The 12,364-nt window shown below is 42.3% G+C and overlaps 1 protein-coding gene across 3 annotated transcripts in view; it reads left to right on the top strand.

Annotated features, from left to right (window-relative positions):
* Positions 1 to 12,364, top strand: part of APPL2 (adaptor protein, phosphotyrosine interacting with PH domain and leucine zipper 2) — a 53,358-nt gene that overhangs the window by 8,375 nt on the left and 32,619 nt on the right. For all 3 annotated transcript variants that reach the window (XM_007447305.1, XM_007447306.1, XM_007447307.1), the window contains exons 3-4: positions 9,105 to 9,164; positions 9,717 to 9,788. In XM_007447305.1, coding sequence (XP_007447367.1) covers positions 9,105 to 9,164; positions 9,717 to 9,788 — 132 coding nt within the window. The remainder of the gene's footprint in view (positions 1 to 9,104; positions 9,165 to 9,716; positions 9,789 to 12,364) is intronic.

Raw genomic sequence — 12,364 nt, forward strand, 5'->3', positions numbered from 1 at the left:
GGTGTGTGTGTGTGTGTGTGTGTGTGTGTGTGTGTGTGTGTGTGTGTGTGTGTGTGTGTGTGTGTGTGTGTGTGTGTCAGGAATGGCAGGGATGTCAATCTTAATTCTTTTGTTTTTTTTTGGTCGCACCATGGCTTGCAGGATCTTAGTTCCCTGACCAGGGATTGAACCTGGGCCCTTGGCAGTGAAAGCTCAGAGTCCTAACCACTGAACAGCCAGGGAATTCCCCTTAATTCTTTCTTGAGAGGCTGATTTTGAGGTGTCCATGGGACATAAGAGTGGGGAAAGAGATCTTGTTGAAAGTTCAGATCCAGAGTTCAGGCTGGAGATAGATATTTGCAAACTACTGTATTATAGAAGTATAACTTGATTAATTGGAACTAATTTTAACGACCAAAAGAATCATGTGCACATTTGTGATTTTGCTCGTTTGTTTAGGTAAAACATTTAAAAACTGGGACATACTTTGTCGATTTTTTAAAAGCTCTATTTATTTCTATTACATGTTTTTGTGTTTTTCCCTAACTATTCAAAATTTAAGAGAACAGAAAATTTTTTACTGAGCTTATACCTGCTCTTTAGTAGTTTGAATATTGTTATTAAATGATTTATCTCATGTTTAAGAGTCCCAAGACTTACAGACTGTGACTCTGCCACTCCCAAGAGTCTCTGTTCTGCCTTCCCATGTCTGTCAGAATCATTTACTTGGAGATGTCCAGATGCTCTCTTATGCCTTTTTTTCTTTTGAGCCAGAAAACTGCATTTTGCCAAAATTAAGTGGGTCTTGCATTCCAAAAGGCTGTAACCAGCTTTTACTTCACATCACATGATCATCACATGGGTTACTGGCAGAAGCCCTTCCTTCTGCCTCGGCATTTCCTGCAGCAGAAGCTAGCAAGAACGTCTGGCTAGTGCTGCCAACTCAGTGACAGATACAAGCAGTGGTCAGTGGCATTCAGATCGGCTGGGTCAGGGTCAGTTGTTTTTCAGGTTTATTTGAACATGTTTTGTTTTGTTTCTTTTCAATTAAATTAAAAAGAAAACTTTCTAACTCCTCTTTGATCAGTTTGTTTATATGTATGAGGGTGGGAAGAAAGAGAAAGAAAGAAAAGAGTTACCAATGTTTTCATTCAACTTTTTTCCCCAAAGTTATGTTCTCCTGGTTTTATTTAACATTCTTCCTTAAATATTTTACACCTATTTGTGTTAAATTACATTACTAGAGTTTTATAATTTCATTTTTTAAAACAGAGGCACTTAGTAAGATGTTGTTTTTCATTATTATATTTTTTAAACCAGATTTATGCTGCTGATAAATGATAAATGTTCATAAAAGATACTTAAAATCAGGCCACATGGTAAGTTTCTGGATTCTGATATAGTGAATAGTATTTGGACCTTAGTTTTAGAAAGAGGAAGAGTAAAAAAAACTAGAGGAAAGTTCTGTGAACAAACAGTTTTGCTAATTTTGGCTAGTTTGGGGGAGATTTTAAATTTTATTTGGCTTAAGCAGTAGAATGAAGCTATAGGCTATAAGCTGTTTTCAGCATTTTACAGCAGTCCCTGGTCACATCTGGTCTCCTAATTGTCAGATGGGCCTTTGCACATGGGGGAACTGAGTACTCCATCATGGGTCATCTGAATGAAGGAAGCCGTACACACTTCTCATGCAGCAAGAGACGGGTTACTTAGAAAGCTCTGCTATCTTTCAAACTATTGACTAAATTTAAAACTTCTATAGTGTCTGAATAGATGCATGGGTATACTTATTCAGTAAATTCTGCTCAAATTTTGCATTTAATACATTTGATATACTTGTTTTGATTCTGTATATCTACCGTGATTTTGTTTCTTTCCTAGAGAGGTTAAAATTTTAAAAAAATCTTTTCGAAATGGATTTTTTAGGGTCTTACAATGAAATTTACTTATGTAAATTTCTTACTTCTCCTCTCAGACATTGTATTGAGAAAACGGGAAGGTCAAATGATGTTCCTAGCAGTATTAGTGAAACCTGGCATCTCCTGGAACCTGTCTTTCTCCTCCAAAAGATGACAAGCCTCTGTAGTTGGTGCCTTCAGTCTGGATGGAATTTTTTGTTTGTTTTGTTGATTTTTTTTTTTTTTAAGTACATTTTGGATGGAATTATTTGAAGTGAGAACTGTGGTTCAGGCTCTCTCATTTCCTTTCAGCAAAGCAGGCTTATACAAACACAGTCTCATCTCTGCAGCTGCTCTGAACCAGACCTTTGGGAGTGCAGAACTCCTGATCCTAAAATGTAAAAGCCCACATTGGAGTTGGGAGTAGTATCTTTTCAAACTGGGGTGAGACTGTGGGAGGGGATAGGAGTAAAATACCTTGAAGGGAAGATATGCATACATTTGGTATTATAAAGAAGAAAATATTTTTCTTTAGAAATGATAATATATATAGCTATCAAGCTAAATAAGTTAATGTTCCTCTTGGGAAACAGAGTAGTGGGCATCCAGGAGTGTGAGCTTGTGATAGGGGAGAGAGAAGGATTTGGGAGGCTGACAGGATCAGAACTGTATATTTTAATAATAAAAATATTATTAGGCACATAAACATACCACACACTAGGCAAGGCACTGCCTGTGTATAATCTCATTTAGCTTTCACAATAAAGGAGAGGTATTATTATATAAGAGAGGTTATGTAACTCGCCTGTGGTCACACAGCTGATGAGTGGCAGGAACAGAATTTGAACTCAGGTCTTTGACTCCAAAACCTCCACTTACTCTGAACCCCTGTGCTGTACTCTTTTGACATACTGGTCTCTAGAAATGGCAGCAGAGGCTAAGTAAGTGGGAGTCTTCAAAGGTTGTTCTTGTCACCATAGAACACCCACACTTATCAGCCTAACAGCTTTGTAGTGTGTTATGGGTGGGAGCCAGCTCCTTTTTGTATCCCAGAGTAACTTCCCTTGTTTAACTGGTTTTTATCCATAATGGTTTCAATCAGTGCATTTTAACAGCTCTCAAAAACAGTCAAATTGAGGTTTCTGTGACAGGGACAGAGGAATATGTGTGTAGCTTAAGCCATTCGGGAGTAGAGAGCCCCTGAGTGGTTTCTGGAAGCACCTTCAAAGACCTGAGTTTTTGCACTTGATTTGCATGTGGGATCTACAGCCTTCCCTCATTCTGTCATTGAAGGCTTTCAGATTAGTATGGAAGATTATTCTGGGCCAGGCTCATTCATTAGGTATGAGGTTAAGTATGTGACCTTAGATGCATCAGATCTGAATTCCAGTCTTGACTTGGCCACTTGCTGTGTGACCTTGGGCAAGTCACGTGATTGCCTGAGTTTCCTTGTTGGTTAAACAGAGGCCATAATAATACCCACCTCATAGGTTGTTATTAGAACTAATACCTATAAAGTATAAGATCAGTCCCTGGCACGAAGTGCTCACTGTTAACATAACCACCTTCTAAGCCTTAGAATAATAGTAGTTATGATAGCACTGTACCCTGGGACTGCTACTTGGGTTAAATAGAAGCTTGGTCCTCTGATCTTGACCTTCCTGAAGGAGCAGTCTGTACATTCCTCACTTCCTCACTGCGTAGTTGATATTTGCTCCTCAGGCACCTCAGTCTGGGCTCGATCCCCCACTGGCAGCACAGGCTGCTTAATGCCTGGTTCATAGCCTCTCTCCACCCTCCATCCCAGGCAGCACCCGATGCTATTAACAATGCCCCCCCTCGAAACTGTCCTTCTTTGGTTCCTTTGACAGTGTCTGTCCCAAGTCTCTACCCACCATTCTTGATTGTTCTCCTTTCCTGGCGCCCTTATGCTGCCTGCCCCTTAAGTCTTGGTGTTCTCCAAAATTCCACAGGAGTCCTTCTCTGGTTAGTCTCTACTCGTTTCCTGGGCAAGGTCACTTCTTCAGCAAAGCGTGGCCATTCAGAATCTATTTCTAGCCCTCGTCTCTAGGTCCTTATTCCAAACGACTTTTGCCTGTTGTCACTGTGGAGAGTGAGTTTTCAGCTCTTACCTGGGCTATTGCGGCACCGTCCTAAGCAGTCTTCCTGTCGTCAGGGGCTTGTTTTCCCCTTCAATCCATCCTTTACTCTCGAGCTACCACATGCAAACCTCCCTTCCCTCCCTGTCTTCACCTGCTTCTGTGGCTCCCTGTAACCACAGACAGAGGTAAAAACTCCTCATCAAGGCACACAAAGCTCTTCATGAGCTGAGTTTCAGCCTACTCCTCTAGCTTCGTCTTTGGCTGTTCCAGAATGTGCCAGGCCCTCTGCACATCTCGAGACTTTGCTATGCCCTTCCTAATTCCAGGACTCCACATGGACCCCTTGCCCTGGCAAATGGCCTTCCCAGCAAATGGCGTTTAAGACTGACCTCAGGTCCGAGGTGTCTGACACCTTTTCTTTCTTCCTTTTCTCCCTTCGGACCAAAGCACCCTTCACCCGTGTGCCCAGATGCCTTGCACTCTTGTTGGTCAGAGCACTGAGGGACAGTGGGGGATTTTCTTTCCTCCCTGTGCACTGTGAGCTCTGAGAGCAGATTGTCTCCAATGGCCAGCACCTTCCGTGGCCCCGCTCAGTGTTTGATAAATAGGTGTTAAATGAAAGACTGCATCCGGGCCACCTCGACCAGACCGTCGGCACACCCCCTCTGTGCGATTTATTGTCCCTCCCAGATCTGTGTCCCCTTGTCAGCACCTTAGCTCGGTGCACTGCCATCATGGGTCATCCAGTCTAGGGTCCATTCATCTTGGACTCCCCCTCCTTCCTCATTCACTCTAGCCTGTTGTTTTTGCCTCAGCGATACCAGGCATACCTCTGCTACTTTCTGGCTCGGGCTCAGCCTTTTTTCTCTCTCACTCGACTTCAGGTGGTCTCCTGACCCTCATGTCAACCTCTTTTTCCACCACAGCCATTCATGATTTTTCTTCTGCTCACATCTGACCTTGTCATTCTCTTGCCAAAGTTCCTCGGGGCTTCCCTGGTGCTGGCAGAATAATGTCAGAGTCCTCAGCAAGCATCCCCACATGGCCTGCCCCAAACACAGCTCTCCAGCCTCTGTCCTTGCTACATTCCTCGCCACTCCCTCTGTGCGCCGCCCCCCCCCAGGGGGCTCCTGATCCAGTGCGGCTCCCTGACCCCAGCTTTGGGGTAGCGCTATGATGAATGAGACTCTCAGACACTTTGATGAATGAGACTCTCAGCCACTTGGCTTTAGGTAACATTTCTGGCCAGTTGTTTAGCCTAGATCAAAGCAGTGCCTACACTGTGACTTTGACTCTAGTGGATTTCCTCTGCCCCTGCTCCTGGCCTCTCCATTCCTGCCCAGAGGCCTTTGGGTGGTTTCAGGTGACAGTTGCAGTTAGCGAGCGCTCTGCCCAGAGCTCAGTTTTCCTTCCGGGTTTGTTAACCACTGGTCTTTCTGCCTTGGCGCGAGCCTTGGGAAGTTCTGATGAACATAGGATATTCTGTCGGTAAACCTTCGTCAGGTCATCTCTTAAGGCTTCCTATGAGGTACCCAATAGCATAGATAGTAACCAGAGAGCTTTTCCAGGGTGTCGGACTCTTACTCGCAGAACTCCATTTAGAATCTACATTTTAGGCCACCACTTTTGCTGGACTACAGCTAGAAAAGTATGGGATTTATGCCGATATCTGTAGCGCCTGTGAGGCCTGCTCACTGAGTACAGTACTATTAAATACAGTTTTGGACTTTGGATCAGAATAGTATGGTGTTGAGCACTTGGGCTTTAGATTTTGAGTCTGACAGATCTGTGTTGAATCGTTGCCTTGCCAGTTACTAGTTGTGTAATTATAGAAAGGTATTATCCTTTCTGAACCTTTTTCTCCTCATTTGTAAAATGAGGGTAAGAATATCCCCTACCTCATAAGTGCCTTGTAAGAATTAAATGTAATAATATATAAAAAATGCTTAACAGCAATGTCAGGTCCCTAAAAAAGACTCCGTAAATGTTAGCAGCTATCTTTATTATTTTTACTGCTAATATTTACTCTTCACGCAAGTTCCAGTTTTGCAAGTCTTATTGAAGAGATAATTAAGCAGGCTTACCTCACAGGGTGTGTATTAACTAGGTAAAGCATTTCATAAAACCTTTGTGTACAGTAGATTAAGTGTAAGATTAAAGTTGGTCTAGTTTAAAAGACTTTTCATGTCACGTGCTCTGTATAGGAGAGGTTCATTTCTTTTCAGGGCAGATGACAGGCCATTTTGTACATGTATTGTTTGTACCCAGTGGAATCATGCTGGAAGAACAGAATCTTGCTGCCTGAAATCACACACATCTGAAATACATAGCACTTTCAGAAAGTATTTCTAGGGGAGACCCGGCAGAGTCCACTGTACACAGGAATTTTGGAAGCAGTTGTCTGTTGTGTGCTGTGCCCCTTCTTCCTCAGCCTCAGTGGAGTTGTGCGCATGGCACATGAGTGCCCCCCCTTGACCTGGGCACAGTCAGATGCCAGCAGCTCCCTGGCAGGTGTGTCCACTACAGGTGGGGTGCTTGCCAGTACCTTCTAAAGGAGAGAAGAATTCAAGTAGCCTGTGGCACTTGCTTGTTATGAAAGCATGGAGGGTGGTTATCATATCTGTTGACCGGTCTCTAAAGAATACAGATATGGGGGAGTAATATTTTAGACTTAGCTAAAATAAAGAAAAGAATGGACTAGAAGAGTAGAAACTGTTTCTTGAATCTGAAGGATTGTGGCTTCACGGAGAGCCTCCTGAGGGAGCTGTGGCAGAGGACGGCTCTTTTGAGACAGTTACAGTCTAAAGCAGGATCAGTACTTTACAGCCCTTGGACTGGCTTCTTATTTTTGTAAATAAAGTTTTATTGGAACAAAGCCGTACTCATTTGTTCATGAATTATTTATGGCTGCTCTTGTGTTGTGACAAAGACTGTATATCCCATAAGCCAAAAATAATTGCTATCTAGCCTTTTACAGGAGAAGTTTGTCAACTCTAGCCTAAGGCAGTGGCCTTCTCAGGTCTTTTCTCTTAGCAGGACTTGGGATCTTAGAGAGTAGTGTTTAAGAGTGTGGATTTTAGACAGACATGAATTCACATCCCAGCCCTGCTACTAACTAGCTGTGTGACCTTGGGCAGGTGGCCTAACATCTCTGTGCCTCCATTTCTTCTGTAAAATTGAGTTACTAATTAGAACATGCCTGACAGGGTTGTCAGAATTAAGTGACATAATGCCTGGATTGCAGTTAGTTGGTATCTGGCATGAATTAAGTGCTGTGTAAATGTTAGCTGCTATTGTTAGGATGATTCTGTGGGTCTGCAAATCATAGTCTACATGGGGCTGCCTGGGGAGGCAGATGCCAAGGTAACTCGAACAAATCCATCTTGAACGCACTGCTGCTAACTCAGAGGAGATGGGGATTTTCTGATACAGCAGGGTAGCAGCTCAGTGAATGGGCTAAGACCCTTGTTCCCATGCGCCCTGATCTTCAAAACAGCACTGCTAACGATGGTCAACTGGCTGTTTCCTGGCTGACTGCTTTATGCCTGTCCACTCTGTATTTTATTTCCCACCATTTGTGATGTTGCCTTACAGGGTTAGGAAGTATTTCTCCCCTCACACTATGATTCCAGGTATTGTTTAAAAACTTGAAATTTATATGAATCTTCTAAGCTTGTTTGTTCCTTCATTCATCAAACATTTGTGGAGTGCCTGCCCTGTGCTAGGTAATGGTTGCATGTGCTTGTCTAGATCCAGGACATAGTACTTCTGGATTTGTTTGTTTGCCCTCCTCTTGGCTTTGTGACTGCCAGCTCTGGCTAGTTTTCAAAGTGGTGGCACCCCAGTAGGATGCCAAAGCCAGGAATTATCATTATGTTTGCCTGACTTTATTCTGGGGGAGAAGAGAGAGCGCCACGTTTCAGGGTCTACTGATGGCTGTTTCTTGGGGCAGATGAAGGAAGTCAGGGAACAGGTTGACCAGTTATCTGCAAAGAAGTCCCAAAAAACATAGGATTAGGCTCTGATGGGTCTTGCAAAGGAGGCCCGTGAAAAATAAAACAAGCTCCGGCGGAGTTCAGGCCTTACCCCTAAGGAACAGCAAACCCAGGGGAATTAGAAAGGAAGTGGAGGCCAAGGCTGGCCAGTGCCCTCCTCTTATCTGTTCCAGGTCAGACCCAGTAGCTCCCTCCCTCCCTTAGGAATACACCCTGAACCTAAAAAGAATCCTTAACTGAGCTTTAGAAACGTAAGACACGTTTTCTAGGCTGGATGTGTTGATGATGGGAGGATAGTGGTAGACAGCTGCTGTGTAGCCGGAGATCAGAGGGATAAATATGAGAAGAAGAAAGTGGACAGTATTGGCCAGTGAAAAACAGCACAGAAAGGGCCTTCCCAGGCATTGTAGCTGTGCTTCTGTGTTACCATCCATCATTACTGACCTAGTGCTATAAGTTTGGTAGAATCTGACTGTGTCATAATGTTGCTTAAATTCCCACTGCACTTAAAGTCTGCAACTGGGCCATGGAGCCCCACATGCCCTTGCTCTGCCTACGTTGCCAGGCTTGCATCCTATGTTCCAGCTATGCACTGCTTTATAGCTCTACAGACAGGCAGGGTGCTTTTACTACAGGCTTGTCCCTCCTTCTGGAAAGCTCATCCCCATGGCTAGCTCCTGGTCTTTCTCCAGGGGTCTGCTTAAAACATCTCTTCCATGGTCTTCTTGAGGACCATGCAGATCCTCCAGTCAGAGCCTCCTACTGCACGCAGTATTTCCTTTGTGGTTCTCATGCTTGTAACTATTTTTTAGTGTCTGCTTCCCCAGTAAACCCCATGAGGGCAGGGACCACGTCTTTGCTGGAGGTTTGGCACATGTTAGTTGTTCACTACATTTGTTTACTGACTGAATGACCAGAAGGAACGTCAGTTTATAAATGATAGGGAGGAAAAAGCAAGCTTTAACCTTTTAATTTGTTTTGGTCTTGTTTTCCAAATAATTTCTGAACAAAATATTTTATTATTTTATAGATACATATATATTATGTTTAAGTGATTCTCTGAGGTGGCATTTTTCAGTGACTGTGTATGCACTGGACAAATCTTACTTGTTTTTCTCTTCTCCCTACAGAATGAAATGTGCCTGGCTACTCAACAGCTTTCTAAGCAACTGCTGGCATATGAAAAACAGGTAACTTGATATATATGTGGCATATAATGCTGTGCTTAGGGCTCAAGCGGAGTTCTTATAAAGGAATTCTCTAGAGGCAACCTTTAGAGGCCTTCCTTCCTTCCTTTCTTTTTTTCCATAGGCAATTTCCATTTTTTCTTTTGTCTTGCCTTTTCCTGTCCACTGATAAATTCTGATGATTATCCCAAAGTCTTTACGATGTATTCTTATTAGCCTACAGAAGTAATCAACTGCCCTGAGGGTTCATATTTTCTGAGGGACTACAAATGAATCAACACTAAGAATTCCAGGAAATAAACTGAAAGATACCATTATATCTCAACAGAAGGGTGCTGACCGACAAAGGAGTAGCCTGGGAAGGGCGGTTGACTGCGTGGCTGGGGCAGAACAAGGGGAGAGCTCTAGTTCTCCGCAGTCAGACGCTCTGACATGATGTGCTCTTGGGAGAAGAGAGGAAGTCGAGGTGGAGGGCAGGGTATTGTGGGGTAACGCTCTGGTGCTGAATTCCCTAGCATTCAGTTAATACCTGCTGCTTTTCTTCTTTGGTGGTAGAATTTTGCTCTTGGCAAAGGCGATGAAGAAGTAATTTCTACACTCCAGTATTTTTCCAAAGTGGTGGATGAGGTAAGATAGCCACATGGCAAAATTTTATTTGATTCTTTTTTGAACTTTCTTTCATCTTTATTTTGGCCCACTTTTTATTTTTAGATATCTACTTAAATATCTGAGAAGGTATCTCAACCTTATCTTCCAAGGTTCATTTCATAAAAGAGGTTGTATGCTGTTCCGTTTGTTTCTGGTTTGAGGGGAAAGGCTTTGGTATATATATGAACAATAGACTGAAAGAAAGACTTCTAAGAATTCAGTTTCCTGAGGAGGGAGAATTAGTTTCTCAGGGCTGCTGTAGTAAAATTACAAGTAGGTGGCCTAAAACAATAGAAATTTATTCTCTCACAGTTCTGGAGGCCTGAAGTATGAAATCAAGTTGTTGGCAGTGCCACGTTCCCTCCAGAGTATCTAGGGGAGAATCCTTCTTTGCTTCTTCCAACATCTGGTGACTCTGGGTGTTCCTTGGCTTGTGGCAGCATAACTCCAATCTCTGCCCCTGACTTCACATGGCCTTCTCTCCCCACGCCACCCTTGTGTTTTTTCTCTTCTGTCTGTGTCTTTTCTTCTTATAAGAGCTCTTGTCAGTGGATTTAGGGCCCACCAGGATAACCTAGGATGGTCTTTTTTTGAGATCCTTTATTGAATCTGCAAAGACCCTTTTCCCAAATATTCACATGGTGTTTGGTATAAACATATCTTTGGGGGGAGTGCGATTGAACCCACTAAAGAGAGATTTCTTACAACGGTTTTTGTAGCTGTATTGTATAATACATTTGAAATATTTGTGAAAAGCAGGTATTGTTATAGAAAAAATACATAAATCGTAATTGTAAAAAACATGAGCTCAGATGCTACTGGTGTTGGGCAGAACCCTCTGCCAAATTAGGTAGGTATGAACTGTTTCACCTTCCAAGGAGTGTGTAGTACCTACAGTAGAATATCACCATAGAGAATAAGCAAAAAAGGCAATGTACAGATGCCATTTCACTGTGCAATCATTGATATGAACGTAACGCTATCTTCAGTTCATAAAATGAGAAACTAACGTTCATATCAAATTGTACCAATTGCCTGTTCATTCATTCAACAGATCAGTTCACCGAGGCATTATTCATTCAACAAAACATTTACTGACCACCTACTATTTAGCAGATGCAATTCTAGGCACCGGGGATATAGATACAAACTGTCCACTTCCTTGTGAACTTTGTCCTCTGTCCCACTGCTGTGGCTCTTTGAAGTGTGTGATAATATGGATGTATATCTATTCCAGAAGAGGAGGAGGATGAATGGAGAATGGAATTAGAGAGGAGCAGAAAGTAAATTTTTTTGAAGGTGGGGAGAAGAATTTTTCTTAATTAACAGTGAATGAATAACCCAGGGGGAGAAGCAGTAGTCTACACCCACTGAAGTTATGTGTTTTCTTGACTAGAGGAGATTTGTTCAGGAAATGTGATTAGTTGTCAAAACCCTAAACCAGGATTTCTACTTTAAGATATTTACTCAGAGCTGTATTTTCATGGGTGGGAATGATGATTCTTTTTTTTGAATTAATGTGTTATTGAAATATAGTTGATTTACAGTGTTTCTGGTGTACAGCAAAGTGATTCAGATATATGTATCTTTTTTTCATATTCTTTTCTGTTATAGTTTAGTACACAATATTGAACATAGTTCCCTGTGCTATACAGTGGGACCATGTTGTTTATCTACTTTATATATAGTAGGCTGTATCTGCTAATCCCAAACTCCTAATTTATTCCTCCCCTCTTCCCCTTTGGAAACTATAAGTTTGCTTTCTATGTCTGTGAGTCTGTTTCTGTTTTGTTAATAAGTTCATTTGTATCATGTTTTAGATTCCATGTATAAGTAATATCATATGATATTTGTCTTTCTCTCTCTGACCTAACTTCACTTAATATGATAATCTCCAGGTCCATCCATGTTGCTGCAGATGGCATTATTTCATTCTTTTTTATGGCTGAGTAGTAGTCCAGTGTGTGTGTGTGTGTGTGTGTGTGTGTGTACGTCTACACACACCAGATCTTTATCCATTCATCTGTCAATGGACCCTTAGGTTGCTTCCGTGTCTTGGCCATGTAAATAGTGCTGCTGTGAACATTGGGGTGCATGTATCTTTTCAAATTAGAGTTTTCTGTGGATATATGCCCAGGATTGGGATTGCTAGGTCATATGGTAACTCTGTTTTTAAGTTTTTTAAGGAACCTCCATACTGATTTCTTTAGTGGCTGCACCAATTTACGTTCCCACCAATAGTGTAGGAGGGTTCCCTTTTCTCCACACCCTCTCCAGCATTTAGTATTTGTAGACTTTTTAATGATGGCCATTCTGACCGGTGTGAGGTGATACCTCATTGTAGTTGTGATTTGCATTTCTCTAACAATTAGTGATGTCGAGCATCTTTTCATTTGCCTATTAGCTAATGACAGTTCCTTTAGTGGGGAGTGAATCATTCCAGAAGGATGGAAGCCTAGAATTGTGATTTAAAGGCAGTGTCATGGCCTCCTGGAAGCTTAACACTGTGAGTTTTTAAACAAGCCTCTTGATGTCAAGACCTAAGCCAGTGAAAG

This window comes from Lipotes vexillifer, unplaced genomic scaffold (assembly GCF_000442215.2).
Source record: "Lipotes vexillifer unplaced genomic scaffold, Lipotes_vexillifer_v1.1 scaffold1017, whole genome shotgun sequence".
Classification (NCBI taxonomy): Eukaryota; Metazoa; Chordata; class Mammalia; order Artiodactyla; family Lipotidae; genus Lipotes; species Lipotes vexillifer.